Source organism: Numenius arquata, chromosome 2, assembly GCF_964106895.1.
Source record: "Numenius arquata chromosome 2, bNumArq3.hap1.1, whole genome shotgun sequence".
Lineage (NCBI taxonomy): Eukaryota > Metazoa > Chordata > Aves > Charadriiformes > Scolopacidae > Numenius > Numenius arquata.
This window is the reverse complement of record NC_133577.1, coordinates 116,883,182-116,905,261: the sequence shown is the minus strand read 5'-3', so window position 1 is coordinate 116,905,261 and position 22,080 is coordinate 116,883,182. Positions and strand designations below refer to the sequence as shown.

The 22,080-nt window shown below is 42.2% G+C and overlaps 2 protein-coding genes across 2 annotated transcripts in view; one reads left to right on the top strand and one right to left on the bottom strand.

The window, feature by feature from the left end:
* The first annotated feature begins 1,602 nt into the window (after nt 1–1,602).
* Nucleotides 1,603–20,069, top strand: HBP1 (HMG-box transcription factor 1). The gene is made up of 11 exons (XM_074168161.1): nt 1,603–1,677; nt 5,881–6,073; nt 7,171–7,405; nt 8,303–8,435; nt 9,228–9,339; nt 9,481–9,593; nt 9,924–10,080; nt 10,629–10,773; nt 13,169–13,498; nt 17,134–17,275; nt 18,950–20,069. Exons 1-11 carry the CDS (start codon nt 1,663–1,665, stop codon nt 18,965–18,967), a joined length of 1,593 nt encoding a protein of 530 aa, XP_074024262.1. The 5' UTR covers nt 1,603–1,662; the 3' UTR covers nt 18,968–20,069.
* Nucleotides 19,277–22,080, bottom strand: part of COG5 (component of oligomeric golgi complex 5) — a 194,602-nt gene continuing 191,798 nt past the window's right edge. Inside the window, exon 22 of the mRNA XM_074168160.1 lies at nt 19,277–20,918. Coding sequence (XP_074024261.1) covers nt 20,804–20,918 — 115 coding nt within the window. The 3' untranslated portion in view covers nt 19,277–20,803. The remainder of the gene's footprint in view (nt 20,919–22,080) is intronic.

Sequence of the window (22,080 nt, the reverse complement as noted above, 5' to 3'; positions counted from 1 at the left end):
AAGCCAACCTGATGCGCCAGTGACATCTGCGCACCCAGCGTGTTTTGATGCCAAGTACAATTTCCGTGTGCATGATTTAGGTTGGGTTTTTTTTTTTTCCCTTTTCAATTGTGTTACCCTTGTAGACCTGCGGAAACAATAAAACCAGCATTCCCTCTAGTGGCCGCTAACAGAGCGTGTTTCATGGGACACAAAGCTTGTGCAGAACTCTAGATATACGCAAGTATTTCTATTTAAATTGTAATAGTTCACTTTTGGTTTTGCTTATTTTCTCGCAGAGCTATGTTAGCGCGCCTGCAAGCCAGAAGTATCTGATCTGATACCGTTGTATCTGTTGTAGATACCAAACTACAACAAAAGCTCTGATGCAGGATTTAGGACACGTTCCCATGATTGGGATGATGTTGAAAATAGGGTAAGGAAGAAATGCTTTTCTTGGGAAAAAAATCCCAACAGTTGCATCATCTTGAAACTCTTGGTCAGTTTCTAAAATCCTATTGATTATTTCTGAATTGTGTGGGTATTTGCTTTGTATTGGGTCGTGCGTAGCAGTGTATTTTATGGCGAGGATTTGGGATCAGGCGTCCGTTCTTCTCTCTGCAGCCTCCTGGCGTTACTGTGTGAGCGGCCAAATCTCCTGACGCCTCCACAGCTCCTGTCTCACTTCTGTCAGGAAAACACAAGTAAAGTTGAAGCAAACCGGCTTGTTTATTTTGGCAATAAATGTATGGGAATATCTGTGAGACATAAAATGATAAACCTGTGCACATTTAAAAAAAAAAAAAAGTTGTTTGTTTTGTTTTTTTCCCCACAAGCTGCCACCCCCGTCTCTCTGGGGGAGGGAGGGCCGCGGCCGGAGCTGCTGACTCATCCTCTGACCTTTACCGACTTCCCCTGCCCTCTCTCGGCATTTGCCGACAGGCCAGTGGGCCCCGCTTCCCGACAGCGACTCGCGGCGCCAATTACCGGCGGTAAATCACCGCCCCCCGCCGGGGATCGCCTCGGGCCGGATCCAGCCGGGGGCCGGGTCACCCCTCTCAGGCCCATGCCGTGAGTCAGCGCCCCGCCGCCATCTCGGGGCCCGAGCCTCGCCCGGCCCGGCGGCACTGCGAGAGCGAGCCGGGCCCTGCCGCCACGGAGAGCGGGGCGGCCTCTCCTCCGCCAGCTCCCCCGCGGCAGCCCCGGTCCGGGCGCCCGGGGTGGATCGGTGGGGCCCATCCAGCGCTCGGCTCCGCGGCTGGGGGCGGGGCGGCGGCGGCGCCGTACACGTGTCCCTGTGACTCTTGTTTACTATCGGCCGAGCGTCGCGCGGGGCACGCTGGGGGCTGTCGTCCGAGAGCGGCCAAGCTAGCAGGCGGTGGCAGCGGCGAAGACTACAGCTCCCAGAGTGCCCCTCGGCGAGACGGCGGAGGTGCTGGCCAATCGGGACGCTGTCTGGGGCTGATTGACGTGCAGCGCGGTGCAATCCGCTGCGCAGGAGAGTCAAAACATGTCCGCCCTCCGGGCGGATTCCTGATAGGCAGGTCAGGCAGCCAATAGAAAGCGGCTGCGACTTGAGCAGCGTCGTCTTCCACCACTCGGCAACCCAGCAGCGCCAGGCTCGGGCGGGACTCCGCTGTGGGGAGGAGGCGGGGGGGGGGGGGAGCCGAGGGGAATTCGGTAATGGCGACGGGTTTGGTAAGTGCTACAAAGTTTGGAGCTGCCGCTTCTGGGGGGCTGCGAGGGCGCGGCGAGGGGCGGACGAGGCCCGCCGGGCCCGAGGGGCGCGGCGGCGGCCGCGGGCCGAGCCGAGGGGGCCGTTGGGTCGTGGTTTGTGGCGGCGGCAGTAGCAGCTGGGACATTGTTTACCGGGCGCTTTCCCTCAGCGGCCCGGCGGAGCTGGGCTGAGACCCGCGGGGGCGCCGGCCCTCCTTGGGGCTCTTCCGCTGCGGCGCCAGACCACGAAAGCGAGCGGAATAGAGCGGGTGTCCCCCCCTGTCCGTGTCCCCCCGCTTTTCCCCGGGGAGCCGCCCGCCTACCCCGCTGTGTCGGAGCGAGGGCGCTCTGCCCCGCCGCGGGGAGCGGCGGCTGTTTGGGGAAGGAGAAGGAAGAGGAAGGGGGACGCTTGGCTGCGGGTGAGCCCCGCAACTGGGGCTGGCAGCCCTGCCCGGGGGTGGGGGTTGTCGGCGGGGATCGGGGATGGCGGGGCCGGTGCGGGGGGGGGCGCTCCCGCCGCCTCCCCCCGGCCGGGCCGGGCTGTTACGCAGTTGTGAATGAATGGGGCCTTGCGCGCATGCGCGCTGGCGGCTGGAGTTTATAAACAAGGGCAGCGTCCAGGCGGGGATCACATGACGCGGGGGGGGGGAGGGAGGGGGAACAAGCGCGCTCCCGGGCGCGGCCTCGGTGTGGCGGGGGGGCAATGGAAGAGGGTCCGGCCGGGGCCGGGGCTCCCCGCCGGGCCGCCGCCTCCGTCGCCCCGGGGCTTTAGATGTAAATACCTTGCTGATGTAACCCCAGCCGTGATGTTTGTTCTGCGTTTCATCGGTGCGGGGAGGGCAGAGCGCCCGGCGGGGGCGGGCGGGGGGAGGGCGACCTCCAGCAGAGTCGGTTCGGCCCCTGTCATGCGAAAGGGCCGTCTGTGCACAAACACCATGAATCATGCGCTGGGCTCTGCCTCCCCGGCCCCGTTCCTGGCACAGCCGTGCGAGCCGGGGCTGCGGAGCGAGGATCCGCCATGGGAGCAGCCGTGCCAACACAAGTCCCTGGTGTAGATCCAGCCTTGCCAGTACGTTGTGTTTTGCTTGGAGAAGCTGTTCTCCCTATTAAACTCCATCCCGTGAGTCGCTGCAGGCGAGGAGCTTGCCTGAGACTTCGTCGGTAGGTTGGGGGAAGTCAGGCAAATACCAGAAGGAAAAACCACGGGAAGCATTTCCACCCAGTCATTCCTGCCCGGCGCGGTTTGGGTGGGTGCTGCCCAGTTCCTGCTGAACCCCTTCTCCGCCACAGTTTCTGTTTACTTTTGTCCTGGATTTATTTTTGTCCCTCAAAAATAGACGTTTTCATTAATAAGCTCTTTGCTAATATTGCCGTTTGGCTTAGTGTTATAAATTGACTTATTTTAAAGCACAAATTTGTTAATAAATTCATTTAGCCCCTAAAGAAAATGGCAGTAATTACAGTCCTGTGAAGCATACTTCTAGAAAACATCTGTTGCAACAAGTTTTGAATATGAAGTTGAATTAGAAAAAATCCTTACAAGCTAATTAATGACCATTCCCTTAATGTTCCAAAACATTGAAAGGCTGAGGACAAGAGAAGCATGTGATGTCCAAAGCAGGCTTTAATCAAGTAGAATAGGAAAATTGAACAGTAAAGTTGGGTGTGTTTTTTTATTTTTCTTTTGAATGCATTTGTTAGAGGATTTTTTGGCTTTTCTATACAAGTGGCTTTGGTTTAGAGAAATTCTTGTGACTTGGAAGAACAATTTGTTTCTCAAACAAGTATCTTTCTTGTCAGACTAGCGTGCTGTATCTGTACCTTATCTCTGACCTTCGGTCTGTTAGGATACCAGAACAGGTACTTTCAAATCTTGGCAGCTGGCAGGAAGCAAGGAGAAGGTAACGTTCCCAAAATAAGTTAGCTCGTTCATTTTGGCAGGAAAATGGGAAAGGAAGAGAGAGAAAATAGAGGGGAAAAACAAGGCGGGGGGATGGGGGGAGAAGGACGCAGACAAGCCAGAAAAACAAGAGTGGCTTTTCAGAGTTGATTACTTGGAGATAATCATCAAGGTCCTGACCTGTACTACTGAGTACAGGTCTGATTTTTCTGTTCAGAAATGACTGAACTTTCTGCTCCTGCGGTGTTCTGTAATTTTACTGTCCCTTACGGGTGACAGAGGAATAATTTGCATTAAAGATGCTTCTTAGAGGTACCATTGATAGTTTATTTGATTCTGTGTTTTAATTCCTCTTACCTTCCCTCTCCATCTCCTTAAAATGAGAATTGCACTGTTGTGCCTTTCGTAGTAGTGCCATTTGAGTAGAATCAAATATCTTTATGTTTGGAATGCGAGTTGATGTTAGTTTTGCGTGTATTTGAAAGACAAGGAGATGAGAAAGTCAGAAATTTTTCAGTAAAAAAAAAAAAAGTTACTGCTTAGGTTAGGCCTTTTCCGGTAGGGCCAGTATGTAATTCAAAGGGCTGTGTCGGTTTCTCACGTCTAGACTATATTATGTACAGGACAAGCTGCAAAATGAATGAAACAGATTCATAGAATGAGTAAAACTATGGAATGTTGTTAACATTGGCTCTCTCTATATAATACCTTTTAACTGTTTATTAAAATAAAGCTGGGGTTTTTTCATAATTGTTATTGGATGGCTTTTTGTGCATTACACTAAGGCAGCTTTTAGGGAGATAGGCTTACTGTTTCATATGAAAATATTAGACTTTTTAGCAATTTGTTTGTATTTCTCTAGTATGGGGATAGCTGCAGGATAGCTTACTTAGTGGGCACGCGTGTGGTAGACTTCAGATTTTCTTACTAAGCTGTGTTTTCTGCTCTTTTCTGGACTTAGGATTACTTTTTCAATGACACTTCATTAAAGTACAAGGTAATCATGTTATGGTAGCTTTGATTCATCATCATCTGAAAAAAACAGTGGATAACCAAATTACTAAAGACTGGTTAACCTTGTTTTCTGGCTTTTAGAGGTAGTGGTTGTGTAGAATGATTACAGAGTTCTCTGAGTGCTGAAGGTGATTTACAATATTTCTTTTGGTGTAAATGTGACAGTACTGGGATTTGGGGAAATGAAACTGCAGTGAAATCCACCAGCAGAGACTTCTTTTTCTTTCTGTTTACAACACAGTTAAGGGTGTTAGCAGTCAAATGTGTTTGAGACTATACCTAGAGTTGAGGGATAGGAAAGGATGTGAAAGGCAGTGAAAAAGGCTTCTGTGGATACGCCAATGATGAAAGGGCGACTAGGGAAAACGTGGGCCTGATGCTAAATGGCGTAGGAGACCTAATAAAGGTTGAAGGATGACATCTTTGCTTTGGTCTCTATTTGCAAGGCCTGTTTTGAGGTTCCTTGAGTCCCTGGGCCTAGCAACGCGCATCTGACGGAGTGAGGGACTTGTTTGTCCATGGTAGAGAAGAGCAAGTTCAGGGCAGGCCACTTCTGTGAGACCAGGTGGGATACATCAGGGGGAGCTGGCCAGTGTTGTTGTGAGTCTTGTCTCCAAAGGGCGGTGGATTTGGTGGTGGAAGGGCTCCCAATAACTGGAAAAAATACAGCGTCAACACCTGGCTTGAAGGAAGAGGATGTGGGGAAACTACAGGCTGGTCAGCCTAACTTTAGCTTTGAGGAAGATTGTGGAGTAGATCCTCCTGACAGCCACGTCCTGGCTCTTACAAGGCAGGAAGGTGACTGGAAATAGCCAGGACAGATTAATCAAAGGCAAATCTTGTCTGATTGCCTTCTGTGACAGGATGTATGGCTCAGGGTCCTAAGTGAATGTTGTTTATCTTGGCTTGAATGGTGGTTGAGAAGATGACCGCAGACTCTTGGAGGCATTGGGCATGGGCTGTGGAAGTTCAAACCATGCATAAGGAGCAACTTCTGTACAGCAAAAGTGGTCACTGGAACAGGTTCCTGAGAAGTGTCAGGGAGTCTTTCTTCATCCTTCAAGATACCAGAAACTGAAGTGGCCTCTTCTGACTTCAGGGTTGGCTCTCCTTTCTGCAGGGATCATACCAGATCATTTCTAGAGATCCCTTTCAAGCTGTTCGTTCTCAACAGATTATGGAGGGTTTAGGATTCTGGTAATGAAGTAGCCTGTCAGATGCAACTTAAAACAGTTTGTGTATACAGATTTTTAACCTGTGTCTCTTTAAAGTCAGATACTTTGGAGCATCCTAACATGGTGTGGGAAGTGAAGACAAATCAAATGCCTAATGCAGTTCAGAAACTCCTCCTGGTAGTGGACAAGAGAACTTCAGGGATGAATGAGTCACTGGAGTTGCTGAAGTGTAATGAAAACCTGCCCTCTTCTCCTGGATATGCATCCTGTGATGAACACATGGAACTTGGTAAATAACATGACTTTTTCAGAAGCAGCCAAATTTTGAAATTTATTGTAGCTTCCCTATAGTGAAATTACTGGAAGCTGACTGAATGAGATTAGTGATTTTTAACTTAATTAGGGCAGGGAATGACAGTGAATTGTGATATCTGAAGGTCTTATTTTGCAGTCACTTTTCCCCATAACCCATTTCCCATTCTGGCACACTGGCCTGTTGACTTAGATATGTTCTTGAACTCAGAGCTACGAATTTTTGCTCCTAATCCCCAGAGGAGCTTTTTTTGGCACGAGAATAACAAACAGAAAGCTCAAGAGCTCCTCCTAAAGGGAAATTGTGCTGTTTAGTTCAGCTGCAAATAGAGATTCTGGGCTAAAGAAGCATTTAACTTCAGTTCTTAAATATTAGAGAAAAATAGCATGTAAGTTAGAAAGCATAGATATTATCAATGAAATATTAACACATTTAATTGGAGTAGTAGAGTGATTAAGAATACGATACTTAGTTACACAACAGCATGTAACACAGACTTTTGTTAACAAGCTAGGCTCTCTTCTGCTATTCTAACATGTGAAAGGTGTAGATGAATGATAAGAATTAACCCTTACCAGGCTGTATACCCAGCTTTCGTGACTTCTGAGTTACATAATTCCAGTTCCCCAGTGGAAACAGGGAAAACTTTTTATGTTGTGCAGCCCCTGATGTTGATAATTTTTAGTATCACACCTGCTAGGACAGATAAATTTAGTTGCCTTTTGTTTAATGTTTTAATATTTTAGTGAAGCATGTTACTACTTTTGCATAATTCTGCAGTAAATTCTGTGTAAACTAATCAGTCTAGTTTAAAACAGAACTGCATTTTTATCTAGTTGCTTAATGTTTTTCTTAAATTGCGTGTATGAATGTGTAACAGACTAGAGATGATTATTTGTGTGGCCATTTTGTCAGTATTATGAATAGGGTTTGTGAAATGTTGGTAATTGTGATATGAGAAAATAAAATTAGTTACTTCATTGTGCTTCCTTTTTTATTTTTATTTGCAAGATTTTGTGTCAGCTAGAATTTATCAATGGCTATAATTATGGTGATTGTGCATTTGTTTGTAGATGATCTTCCTGAACTACAGGCTGTGCAGACGGATTCTACCCCACCTGCACTTTTTCAGCTTGGTGCCGATGTTTCACATCAGGAATGTTCAAGGCCTTCATGGAACCAACATACCTCAAACAGCAATTCAGAAAGCGCTTATTCTTGTGAGAACGGGGTGAACTGGTTGACAGAATTAGCAAATATAGCCACAAGTCCTCAGAGTCCTTTGATGCAGTGCTCTTTTTATAACAGGTACCGACATATATTTCAATTTTGAACTCTTAAGATTTGTAATATTATGTCTCCAGAAACATTTCCTTCACTCTTCACACACTCTGACTTTGAACTGGAGCCATATTTGTCATCTTTCTATACAGCAACTTTATTCTTCTGCGGAAGATTGCACAGGACTCGTTTCAGAGCCTGTTGCAAAAGCTGCTTATTTGCCGGCCACGAAAGAGGTAGGATGGTATAAGGACATTGCCTAACCATAGAAGGCTCAGAAATTAATGGGCATTTACCTCATGTGAAGCAATAGATGAAAAATTAAGATGAATTTGTTATGTTAAATTCTGAATACTTACTAGTGCAGTGACTTTAGATGGTTGTGGGTTTTTTTTTTTAATTTAATGCAATGTATTTTTTATTGATACTGTTTCAGATTCGTCATTTGTAAATTCTATAAAGCTGTGAGAAGCACTGTGGGACCTTAGAAATTTCTAGGCTTCACCATCTATTATATGGCTCTTAAGTTTATAATAAAATTAAATGCAGTACTGTTAACAGTAATGCAGTTGGGATTTAATCATTAGGACAGAACAGATGTCTTTATGTACTCTAAGAATGCGATATTCACTTTAAGATACTTGTAAAAACTTCAGCATTGTGACAAGGAGATGCTGATGGGGAGGTAGTACTGTCATTTGGGTGGTACATAGAAGCTATGCAGGAGTTAACGCTAAATACTCCCTTTGCCTGAGCTTGCACCCTTTAATCATCCGATTTGAATGTTGTTGTGTGAGAAGTTTATTTGGTATTCAGCTCACGGAAACAGAAATACTTGTTAAATAAAAGCATTTTAGAGTATTGGAGAGCAAGTCTTCTGTTGCTTTAATCTGAGATATTTTAAAATACGTTTTTCTATTGTAGATCATCTCCTGTTCACATAATAGCTACAAGCAAAAGTTTACATTCCTATGCACGTCCTCCACCAGGATCCTCAAAGAATGATCCTAACTTCTCCAAAAATGATTTGGATGAAACACCAGTCAGACATGAAAGGGTGAGTTCTGAAACATCTCTCAAATAAACAAAGCTGCATGAGTAATGGGTTGCACTTTTTGAAAAGATAAACTAGTTCTAAAAAATCATCTGTTCTAATACCATTTCTGTTTAAGCTAGAATTTCTATTACTTTTCTTTTTACCAAACACAGTAGGCTTGTAGTGCCTATGTTGTATAGTCTACTTTTTTTGTGAAGAGATCACATCCTAAGAAGGCTCTGCTTCTCTCATAGTTCCTTCTATAGCAAGCTGTTAAAAACTGTATTAACTCATTTGGTATCTCAAAAAGGAAGTACGGAACCATCTCCTTTTAGCACAAAAACTTGTCAGTCCTGCTTCTCCCTTCCCTGTGTATTAATTTGTGTCTGAAGCTTGTCTGTTAGAAACATGTAGTTTTTCCCAGTGATTTATGTAGAGCAGACATGACTCTACAGCTTTCCAGTAATTTGACCGTAGAATAATGTGTGCTTTGAGTGGTGCTGTGAATGGCCAGGGAATGATACTTTGTAAAATGCTTATACTTAGATTTAAGTTGATCTATGAATGCCCTCATGAATCTCAGAGGATGAAAATCAAAAATTACAGGATAGAACGTTTCAAGGAAAGGAGATTAAAATACTCATCCACATTTATAGCATTCATTGAATCTTTGTTTTCATGTTACATTCCTGTTAGTACTTAAGGCAAAATTATGATATAGATGCAAGTTAGAGAATGTGTCTAAAGATCTCTAAGACCAGCTCTAAAATCTTACATAGTAAAATCTCAACACCATTTTCCTTTTTTTAATAGGTGAATAGTGAATCAGAATCTGGCATTTTCTGCATGTCATCACTTTCAGATGATGATGATTTAGGATGGTGCCATTCCTGGCCCTCAACTGTTTGGCATTGTTTTCTAAAAGGTAAAATAACGCATATTATTGGATAACTATGTTTTTTCTTGGGTTTGTTTTTTTTTTTTTATTTGTAACAGAGACTTTTTTACATAACACTAAGCTTTTTTTTTCCCTTTTTTTTTTTTTTTGCTTGAAAAAATCTATTAGGCTCTCGTTTGTGCTTTCATAAAGGACGCAATAAAGAATGGCAGGATGTCGAAGATTTTGCAAGGTCTGAAGGCTGTGGAAAAGAGGAAAATCTCCCAGCGAGTCCTTACAAGGTGGCTGTTAGTTCCAGTAAATTAATTTTAATACCTGTAGCACAATATTTAGTTTCTTGTGTTATCTGTGTGCCTTTAACTACTGTCTCAGTAAAACACATTTATGCTGAACTTAACTAGAGCTGATCACTGTACTGTTTGAGTATCTTGCTATAAAGCATTTGAACTGAATTAATTTAGGTATGTTTTGAATGTTACATTGTTCTGGCGAGAGTACTTAGAATGTTGGTATTTTTTAATGTAATGTAAGATGATGAATATACACCTATAGTATACATAGGTATACGCTTTTCTTGGGGGAATACTTTTGAACTGTTCGTATGTTTACAGGGCTACGGTTCTGATGGTTTGAAGTTGATTTCTCATGAAGAAAGCGTTTCCTTTGGTGAGTCAGTGCTGAAGTTGACTTTTGATCCTGGCACAGTGGAAGATGGCTTGCTTACGGTAGAATGCAGACTCGATCATCCTTTTTATGTTAAAAATAAAGGTATGAAATACTACAAGTATACTTGGTTGCATATTAAAATGTTCTTAGAAAGTGGTTGCAGAGTTTATTGGCGTCGCATGTTGCTCAAGAAATCGGTAAGGGCAGTGTTGTAGAATCAATTGACTATCTTTGTAAAGAAATCCAGAATTTGAACAAACAAAACTGTAAAGCTACTGAAATACTGCATATCTCTTAAGGAAAGATTTGGTCAAGTATATAAATGAAGCTCAGGAAAACAGAAAAATTGGGGGGAGAAAGGAAGGCTGCAAGTAAGGGAGGCTTTTCTCACTTGCTAAACGTGAAACTTGTGATGATAAAAGTTTCCAGATTTTGATTACTTTTTTTCCTAGAATGAGATTTTACTTGAGATAAAAATAAACTATTTGCAGTAAGAATTCTGTAAGTGTTCCTCATCTTTCTTTTGGGTGAAAGAAACTACATTGGAACATTTTTATAAAATGATATCATTTAGAGCTATAGGATTGCTCCAGTTAAGAACTAGAGAGATTGTTTGGCCGTTTGTCTAATTTAACTCTTTACCACTTCAGGTTGGTCATCTTTTTATCCAAGCTTGACTGTGGTACAGCATGGCATTCCATGCTGTGAAATGCATCTTGGAGATCTGTGTCTACCTCCTGGACACCCTGATGCCATTAACTTTGATGATTCAGGTGTTTTTGATACATTTAAAAGGTAATTTTTGGATAAAGTGGCCTCAGTGGTTTTTGTATTTAATAAGTAGGCACCTTAAGTCTACAAGAATTTGAAGTATTATGTAGAGCAAAGAGAGAATACTGGTAATACAAGATAAATGAGAGGGAAAAAATGAAGACAATACTAGGAAAGCTGTGTAATTATGCGCTCTGCTAAACTGCAAAGTAGTGTCTTGGAGAGAAATAACTTTTCAGCCCCTGCTTATGCTAGTTTAAGCCAGATTAGATAAAGCAGTAAAAAATAAGTATTATCTGTATGAATTCTTCAGGTAACGTGGGTTATGTTTGAAAAACCTAGTACAGTTTTCCCACAGTAGTACATCTGCCAGCTATTAACTTGTGCATCATATGCAGCTATGTATCAGAATTATCTGAGTAGTTTCGTAGTAATTAATGCATGAGCTATGGCTTTAGAATACAGTGCTTTATAATTACTTCTTACTGGTTTTTTGTATTCTGCTTTTTGTGTTTCCTTTCTAATATATCAAACTTACCTAACTTCAAAGTTTGATTAACTTTGAGGTTTGCCTTGCTTTGAGCAAGAGGTTCAACCAGATAACCTTCAGAGGTCCTGTCCAACAGAAATTGTTCTTAGGAAGTAGTATTACTCACAAAGATTTTTCATACTACTTTGGGACTTCTAGATTTATTAGACTCCATCTTCTCCTATAGTGTTAGCTCCTTTTTAGCATTTGCTTTTAGCCTTACTGCTTTTTGGTGTTTTGTTCGTTTGTTTGGGTTGTTTGTTTGTTTGTTTTACAATAGAAAAAAATGTAATTAAAATGCTTTTTGCAGTTCAAGCCCTAGGAGCTCTTGTATGATTTCAGTCTGAGGGAGTTCAAATTGCTTGTCTTCCCTCCTTTGCTGTCTGGGCTTTTTTCTTCTTAATACCTCCTGTTCTGAACTGCATATGTAGAGAGCTGTTAGAATCATTATATTTACATCTCACTGAAGAAACGGGACTTCCGGCTTCTTACTCAACCTGCAGCCCAGCTGAATACTGCTGTGACACTTCAGATTTCTTGTCTCTCTGGGAAAAAGGGAAGAAGTCACTGAGAAAGGAGCATGCAACAGCAGCTGTGGTTAATGGGGCAGAAGAATTAAAAAACAAACCCCCGTTGCTGTGTTATGGGAAGGAGATTAGGGATAGGAAGAGTGCTGGACTGTTTGTAGAACAGAGAGTCCTTTCACTTGCAACCTGCAAGGTTGTAGGCATTATCCTTTCTTTGTTGCTTTTTACTTTTCTGAGGGATTTTGGAGACGACCTCCTAGGCTCCACCTTTGCTTTTGGTTCCATTCAGAGAAAGGGGCTGCCTGTGCAGATGGGGTCTGTGCTACCACTTGCAGTGCTTCCTTGCTAGCAGTTCTACATTGTGTTTGGGAAAAAGCCCTTCAAAGTTCTTATTCTTGCCATAAATTACGCAACTGTAGCCAGATTGAGCAGTGGGTGAGAGGAGCCTTAGATTTAGATACATTTTGTGTTTATTTTGAGGTGGTAACTTAGTGTTTTGGATTTACAATCAAGTAGCATCTTTACAAGTGTGTTTTCCTCACCTGACACGCTAAAGACAGTGTAGCCTGTGGTTCCTACAGTGCCCTGTGCACACCTGGAGATGGTAACAAATAGCCTGTGCAATTAAACTTCTGTAGTGGCTAGAGGTTAATTGTACTTGTTGGACAACAAAAACATTGTAACAGTTTATGTAGTATTTGGAGATTTAAATTGTATGGAACAACTCATCTGAGTTAGCTTCAAATACTGAGGAATCTCACATTTTTGTCACTAGAGGGCAGACCTCTGTCAGCTTTGAATCAAATACTATGTAATGTCATGGGTCTTTAAGCAATTTTTTAATCTCAGTGAAAGATTTGGCTGTAAAATAATACACAACTGCCTAGAGAGGTTATTTATAGTGTATATAATTTATTTTCATACAATGGTTTTGTATTTGTGATTAAATATATCTGCAGATGAACTCAAAGCTCACTCTCTCCTCATCAGTTGTTCCTTTCAGTACATATCATTAACTGACCAGACTTGCTTTATGGTAAGGACACAAGCAGTAAAAAAGAGAAACTGATTTCAAAAGAGGGTGAAATTTGAAGACAGTGTATAATTAATTGACGTAGAGTTGGGCAGGTGATAGTACACAGCAGGTCTTGCAAAGCTGCAGTCTGCTATTGCATTGAAAAAGTCATTAATTCATCTGCCAAACTTTTTTTTTCATTGACATCTGCATCAAGCACAGTTTCATTATGTCACACAAAAGATAGCAGAATACTGGAAATCTAGTACTGATGAAGAGTAAACAGCTGTTTAGAGATTTTTACATGAAAATTACTGGATCGTCTTATGGTGTGTCTTTTTCTTGTAGTTATGATTTTACACCCATGGATTCCTCTGCAGTTTATGTGCTAAGCAGCATGGCTCGCCAGCGTCGCGCTTCTCTGTCTTGTGGAGGATCAAACAATCAAGATGCTGAGAGATCAGAAAGCAGTAGTAAAAACTGTGCATCTACTGCATCATCACACCTTTCCTCCAGTTCTTTGTACAGTAAAGCTGGCAAAAGCCACAGCTCAGGGACTGCAAGTACTGTGAGTGCCACTTCTCCAAACAAGTGCAAAAGACCAATGAATGCCTTCATGCTGTTTGCCAAAAAATACAGAGTTGAATATACTCAGATGTATCCAGGGAAAGACAACAGGTAATGGTATAAAATTGTAGTTTTATTATTACTGGTGAGATAGCAGGATGTCTGTGTCCACCTTTAAATTTAAGTGGACTAAATTTTGCATTTGAAATAAAACATGCACGTATTGTTTTAAGAACAAGTTTTGAAAGGTGCTGACACAAAGCTTAATTTATGGGCAGACTTTTAAATATTTACAGTATTCAGTACATTTGATACAAGCCATTTGGCAAACTTAGCTTCTGAGAAATCACTTGGGTGAAGCAACTGATGTGTGTATGTACGTGCACCCCCGAGTCACAAATATGCAGTCTTTGTTCATGTTCATGGGGAAAAAAGTACCAGGCTCTGCTGTTGTGCTTGTAGTGGTAAAAGGGAATTTCTGGTTCTTCTTATTAGGTCCTGATGTAATATTGCAGATTGTTCAGTGAAGTTGTTACCATTTATTCTCAGTCTGCGTATCATACTGAATAACAGAGTACAGATTGTGAGGATACCTGAAAGATCTCAATCCAGACAGGACACTGCCAAATTTTGCTTGTCCTAAAGGCGTTGAACAATCTGCTGAAACTTGCAGGAAGAGTCATAAGACCGTGTGTTTGGGGGAAGGTTCTTTGCTGGTTTGTTTGGTTTTTTTTTTAATGTATATGCACATTTATGTCTAAACATATTTTTTTTTTAAAGATGTCCATTATATATGTTTTAAATAATCTTTTGTGCTAGTTGTGGATATGTAAATATAAATTAAACAGCACAATCATGCACTGATCTTACCAGATCTTTTTATGCCTATAACATTTTGAAAAACATCACTGTAAAAATTGCATCGTCACATGAAAATTCGAGTACTGAATGTGGTAAAAACTAAAGGTGACAGGGTTTGGGGAGGGTTTTGGCTATTTCATAACGTTCTACTAAGGAGGCTGTAACTGGTGTTGAGAAATGAAATCTTACCATACAAATAACCCATCCTTAAATCCCAGCCAGCCTCGTGTGCCCTGGCAGTGATGTTCTGCAATGTTTATAGTCATTTCAGTAGAGCAGATCTGCTGCCTTCAAATGCATTGCAGCTACCGATGAGAAACCAGTGTCAGCTCTATGACGGGGATGTGTTTAACTTAAAATGCCGTTTCAAATGGATGCAGTGAACTGGAGCTGCAGCTGGATGGATGTGAAAATAACTGGAAGGTTTCAGTGAGCAGGTTTACCTGGAAGGACAGTGGTGACAAAGATACAAGTGAGCCTCAGAGCGCGCCGCTTGCTGGCTGTCCCAGTTGGAAGGCAGTGCAGTTTCGTGGCATCCACAAAATATATATAGTACAGGAGAAATAAGAGTTAGTGGTAATTGATTTTATGGGCATTCAGTTACTGGTGCTGAAGTGTTGTTCGGGCGTTTATTAATGTAGCTGTTCAGAGGCAACTCTCATGTTTTTTAAATGGAAGTATATGTCATTGCCAGATTAGCGAGTAGATCTCACGGCTGTGTACATGCAGTGCCTGTTTCCGCACACTGGGGCTCTTAAGTGTGCTACAGTTATTTTATTTCTCTTACGCGCGTAAGAAGCGACAGAACTTGAGGTATTGTGAGTGAAACCCTCTGTTCTGAGACAAAGTAGCTCAAGCCTCGTCAACAAGATAGCAAGCTGTAAGCATTCGAAACATAAGTCAACATTCATATGATACCTAAAAATACCATGGATGGTAAGACCGTGCTTGAGAAACTGGTGTTAGGGGAGCGCTTGCTTCTTTTCTAGGTATTCTCACTGTAACAGTAGTTGGACTTAATTGTGTGTTCAAAAATACTTGAATAATTTGAGTAGAATGTTCTAAAGATGAAGAAAATCCCCCAGACTATAAACAGCATTTGTTTGTCATGAACATAATGACTCTGTAAACTCCAGGCGTTCGCAACTACTGTTCGACAATTTCTTTGGAATTAACTGCAGTATAAATTGCACCCTGCACATTAGTCTGTTGCTGAAATGCTGTCAGGTGTCTCACCAGTGTTTTAAGAGGACAATGAACAGAGCACAGCCAGGTTCTGATGAGCTGAAGGGCGCCAAAGGCAGTGGGGCAGTAGCGTCAGTTGTTTTTTTTTACTTGTTTCTGGGCAGGAGAATTAGGTGTCTGTTATGTCAGGAAATTCCCCTGAACGCATTTTTTTTTTCAATCTCAGTGGTTCACTTACAGAAATATTTCCATAGAGAAATTGAGCTATTTTTCCTCTGCATTAGATTTTTTCAAGCTTTTTGAAACATACAGACCTGTACTCACTTTCAGTGCCTCAGTGCAGGTTTTTTTCTGGGGAGGTATAAAATACGTAGACAGTTTTGCATTTGAAATACAAAAGATTTCATAGTGCATTTTTATTTGAAAATGCAGTGGCTTTTTCAGCAGACCTGCTGTCTCAGGGTCACTGTGTTCTTTCCCGGGGGTAAGAGTGACCCAGTACAAAGTGGTGACCAAAACCAGACAGGTGTCTGGTGCCGTTGATTTGCCTCTCGATACTGCCAGAACATGAAACATCTGCTAATGAAACCGGAGTGGATTTACTTCTGATGACGGACCAAAGGTACTGGTTCTGAATTTGGATTGCAAACCATGGAAACTACAGTCTTGCAGAATTTAAATCCATTTTCTTGTCGGTATGCTGCAGGAAAGCCTTCAGAACTGCCATACGTGAAACGCTGTGGAAATGGCTGATGGCACACTGCTTTCCTTGGTTCTGTTAGAAACTCTATGAATAGCTTTGCTGCCAGCAAGGAACTTTTTAATATGCTAAAGCAGAGTACTTGTTGTACACACCTTTTACTTAAAGCTGTAATCTGAAGGCAGAGCATACCTCTCAGTACCGTAGTAATTGTCATTGATAAAAGAGCTGTTGTTTCGAGATTTTCATTCAGGTAAAGGACGGGGTGAAAGCTTTAACGGGATATTGATCTCACATTCGGGAGTGCAGTTCAGTAACATGGCATGATAATATGGGGAAATACTGTCCAAAAGACAAGTTTATAAGAAGTAGGAAAAGCAATTCATTCAGCTTCTGGAAATAATGATAGGTGTGTTAGAACAAACCGTTCCTTTTGCAGGGGAACTTAGCAGTATGTTTGGGAACTTAGCAGTATGTTCCGCCCGCTTGCGTTCTCCCCAGTATGGATTAAAGGTCGAGAAAGCTGCGCGCTTCTATTAAATAGACATGGGGTTTGCAGTTAATCAAATATTTGTCTGGCTGAGGTCATAGTCAGATCGTTGCCCTAATTATTCGAGAACATATTTTCAGCAAAGCTGTCATATGATCCGCTAGTACGAAAGTAGAGCAAAACAAATGCGAGTTACCAGTTGTTGGTGGTTTTTTTTTAACATCCCTATTTTTCTGGTTGATGCGAGTGGCTGTGTATTCAAACGTACCCCCTTTGAAATGATAGAATGTGCATTCACCCATGCTCAGCTGACACAGAAGTCTCAGCTGTTTAACTGTTAAAAGAAGTATGAGAAGATAATCAGAAACATGATTGTTTAAAAAATAATTTTTAAAAGAGTTGATTTCTTCTGTATTATTTCAGCATTTAACTTTTGTCTTCTTTAAAGTGCTGAAATGCAAAGGAAAAAAGCACCCTGTCCTGACCGTACTGTAAACATTTCTCTTGCAGAGCCATAAGCGTGATACTCGGTGACAGGTGGAAGAAAATGAAAAATGAAGAAAGACGGATGTACACGCTAGAAGCCAAGGCCTTGGCAGAAGAACAGAAACGTTTAAATCCTGACTGTTGGAAACGAAAACGAACAAATTCGGTATGTTTGTGGAGTGGTCGTCTTCATTATGCAGTTACATGTGTTCCCGCAGTAGCTACAGTGGGTTTTGTTCGGTATAAACTCCGCTCCCTACGTCTTTCCTGGTAGCCCAGACCTTCATTTTGCTCCCCTGTGGTGTGTAACCACCTGCTTTTGGCCGGTGGGCAGGAGACAGAGTGGGAGAGGGTCTGTTGCTGAATATTCTATGAGAGTTCTGGGAATTCTGTTGGACTGGAGGCGAGTGTGCTTGTGAAACGCAGAGGAAGGGCACGTGACCTTTTCTTTGAAGGAACTGAGTTTTTAAGGTTGTACCTAAATTACATCTGTCCGTTGCCCTCAAAAACACTTAAACTTTCAGAAAATCCTCCTCTGTTGTGATTGAATCATAGTCTCCTTTTTTTCCAGGAAAAGCTTTTTCTTTACCATTTTCTATCTTTTTTTACTCTTAATTTATATCGGCATATATGAAGTTATTAAGGGAGCAAATTAATTTTTTTCCATTAATCCCTGTTGTTTATTACTATATTCTAATTGTAAAATGAATACAACACGAACACTTCTTCTGTAGGGAAATAATTTGTTTTCCAGTTTGTAGAAGGCCATCGGTGTGAGAGTCTGCAGCGCTCTATTAGTAGGTGGTGGATGTATTATGTAACATAAAGGCTTTCAAGCAAATAACATCATAGAAAGAGAACACCAAAAAAAAAAAAGGAGCTTCTGCCAACCTGCACGTTTCAGTAGAAGAGCAGGTTGGAAGGGCAGATCCACTGAGGTGCGCAGAATGCTAGGGCCTTTCATCAGCCGTTTTATGCCTGGGTAGGAGCATCGAGTGTGTTGTGGACGTTACAGGTTTAAGATTTCATCCTCAAATTAACCCCTTTCCTTTCACGTGTAAATGAGGCTGACTTTTTCAAGAGCATTTTCAAGTGTTGCCTTAAGACTGAATAAGAAATGCTCCAACACCAAGTTGCTTCTTATTCCTGTATGTACTTGGTGCTGAGTTTTCAGTCCCTTGTTGCAGAAGGTTTCACCGAATCCCAGCTGCTGGGAACAAGCTGTTTCTCTGTTCACTGTTTCTATTTTAATCAACAGCGACAGCTTCTGTTAGATTGCCTCGCGGGTTTAGGGAAAATAATACTATTTACTTATTCTGGTTTTACACCGTTGCAGTTGTGGGCACTGGACAGTGAAATCAAGTTCACGCCACACGTCCTCCGGGACGCTCCAGGGAATGCCGTGGGGTGTCTGCGTGTAACTGGGAGCGACGCTGCTGGGGTGGCCTCAGTGAGCAGGATGCTGTTCTTACCTTGTAGTAGGATTGTCCTTGTTGTCTTCGGGCCAAGATAACAGCACCTGTAGGGCCTGTTACCTCAGTGTTACAGGAGACAATACCTTTTTTAATTGTTTTACTTCAGTGAACTAGGAATTTTGTTTGCAGCTTGGTTACCTTATCAGGCAGTGGTGGTGACTCCAGGCTGGGACAAAGAAGTCTTGATGGTCTTTTGATGGTCAGGGGATAAAATCATCTGTTTCCACCTTTTGTTTTCTTCTGAATAACTGACCAATGGGTACAGGTACTTGTGGCTTTAAAAACAAGCGCTTGTGAGATTTAAGGTACTGTACTTTCCCTTTGCTTGGTAACCACTAACCTGGTTTTCTCTTCTCTTTTCTCAGGGCTCACAACAGCATTAAGCCAGAATTTCCCTGTTAACTCTGCATTTACAACATGGCTGTTGCTTGATGGCAAGAAGATTCAAGATCAAGGTCTTACTAGCTGTTGTGACTTTCTACGACCATAAAATACTGGCACCATCAAGTCGGAAATGATTTAATATGAGTGCAGATTTGCTTTTTACAATAGAACATTAAGTAAGCTAAAACTATCAACATTTTAAACCAAATTGCCTTATTTTTCTTCCAAACTTCATATATGTATCAGGTAATATAGGCTTGAAAATGGATATCCTGTGGTGCTAAAGTACTTTAGAAAGAGGCGAAGGAGACGTGTATAAATGTTTATTTTTAAAAGAAAATGTACAAAAAGGGGAATTTTAAAATATGTAACAGCTGTTTATATACATTGATTCTTATTGCTGATTAATATGTATTGCACAACCATATTATTAATTACGATTCTGGGACCTGGGATTTTCTGAAATGGCAAAATGTATTATTAGCCTGTAGCTTCCCAGATGCCAGCCAGTTCCCGGAACGTGAGGTAAGTGGAGAGCGTAGCGTAACGTAGCACCGGAGCCGCTTCTTGGGTTGCCACCTATGAAACCTGTATCCACAAGTGAGATGTTTTTGCACCAGCCAGCGATAGCGAGAGCTGTTACAGCCAGCGGAAACGATGGCCCAGGCCAGGATGAAACCAATAAATAGCGTTATCTCAAGAAAAATGGTGCTGTCGATATTGTCACCATCGTAGTTTTAACTCTGTTTTACAGTCTTTGCCACATATTCTACAATATTTTATTTTGCCATAAGACATCTTTATGGTGGGGGCAAACTTTGCACTTAACTATACGTGCAACACTTGCACTTTACTTTTTTTTTCCTCCAACTGTCTAAAATTTGAGCAGCTGCGTTAGGATTACAACTGCTTCTGCTGTGAACTTTTACAATCATGGCTTTCCATGTACTAAACAGCTGTGTGTTTGTTTTTTAAGAATCACAACTGTAAATTTCAGTTTATGACACGTGTCTACATGATGTTGCCCCTAAGATTTTTGCACACTATATTCTTGTATATTATTTCAAATAAATTCATTAAAATTTGCTGTTGCGTAGTGTCTAAAATGAAGACGACTAATCCTTAAGACAGCCCTGCAGAGATGAGCACGTCTTTACCTGAACCCAGCTGAAGTCTAGTTTCCTGGTTCCTAGTTCCGCAGCTGCTAAAGAATTTCACAGACTGAACTGGGCATTGGACAGTCAATGGTCTTTATTACAATTTAGACAAAAAGACATTTAAAGTCAATATAAATTATTTCAAAGCGAACAGCAGCGCAATAGAGAAACATGTTAGTTATAAATAGTTTTCCTTGTGTTAAAATTAGTGATTTTTAGATGGAAACTGATGATTCTAGCATTTCAAAAGTACGCTTTTCTGAATAAGGCTAAAATATATTCAACTGTTTAAAAGTATACTTGTAGGAAAAGAGCTACTTCCTTATTTGAGATACTCAGCAATTATACTGTAATATTTCAGTGCGTTCTAATTTTATACCTTTCTAAATTCAAAAGGAATACTAAAGAATGATTCATTTTTATTAGATGCAGATTTACAGCACAGAAAATCGTATGATTTCCTTATAATTTTTGGGTATAAATGAGTTCCTGTAATGTTAACGTGAACGTAAAGCAAGAAGAGAGACGTTTCATAGATGAAGTAGGTAAAACACATTTCATCGTAAAGCTTACGGATTTGGAAATAATTTACATGAACTGTGCGTTTACGTGTGGCACCGAGACCCGTGACCGTGTTTGCCGCCCGTTCCCTGTTGTGAGGGGTTTGTCCGAATACACTCACTGAAGGGTCGCCATCGCCTTCTGCAGCAGCTGAACCATGATGGGATAAACTGGTGCAAACTCCTTCCCCTCCCTCGTTCTCACTGATTGAACGTAAGCTTCAAGTGCACCACTAAAAAAAAAAAAGGAAAGAAAAGTAGCTAAAGCAATTAAATAGCACACAAGTAGGGTACGTTCAGGATCTGTAGAATTCTCCTCCGATGTCTTAGGTGTCTGTGGAAGGAAGCGGGCAAGAAAGGCCTTACAAAGCGCTACATAATTGTTCCGTGATCTTTCTCTTCCTTCTTGCATGTTTTGAGGAGCGAACAAGTTAACATTTAAATAAGCAGCAGCAGCAGCGTGTTGCAGATGGCTTGAAATGACAGCTCTGACGCACAGGCTCAGGCACATTGCTGCACTGTAACCTTTAGAAACGAAAAGAATAGACTCCAGCTGCTGCAGACGCCAAGAGTACAACTGGGAGGATGGAAACTGGGGCACTGGTGAGCCACCGAGATGCCTTCAGGTGATTTCCTGGCCGAGGCTTTTGAACTGCCGCCGTCCTTCGGGGAACACCGTGCCAACCCCCAGACAAAGCCTCTGTGTGTGGCTTTGCTGTGCTTTTCTTACCCATTGCCGTAGGACGTCACACGTAGCAGCAGTCTTGTGTCAGCAACATAAATACAGACGTTTCAGAGCTAAAAGGGGCAACTGATTACGCGCTTGTCTGTATGTAATTAAACTTGCTTACAACACAGGGCCACCTTCCGGCCAACAATTGTGGAAAATAGTGGTGTTGAAAGGCAGCGTATCTGTGAAAGACTTTGTAAATGCTGAGCTGTTCAGACTTTTGACTTAATAGTTCATTAAGTGGCCAAGTTAGTTTTGCCATACTTAAACACGGCTTCTAATTTAGTTTTCTTCTCCTTTTTCTCTTCTCCCATTTCTTCATGTAACAGATACAATGACCATGGGGTTTCCTTCTAAACCCCTTTGTTCGCAGAATGTTCCACTGGTGCGATTTACAGCAAAATCGTGACACGTAGGAAAACACACGCACAAACAGCAGCCCCCATTTCAAGTGGGGACTAAGATGACTCCCAGTACACAGCTGCTCCTCCTCTGGTCAGTGACAGCTGTGGCACTAACACAGATTCATCCCAGCCCTTCCCGGCCGTACCCAGGCACCATCCCGCAGGGCTGGAACCGTCACCCTGCCTCACTGAGTAGGGAGCGGTCCTGGGGCTTTGTCTCCCCCATTCCTTTATGGAAGTGCAGGACACCCCAGGATAACT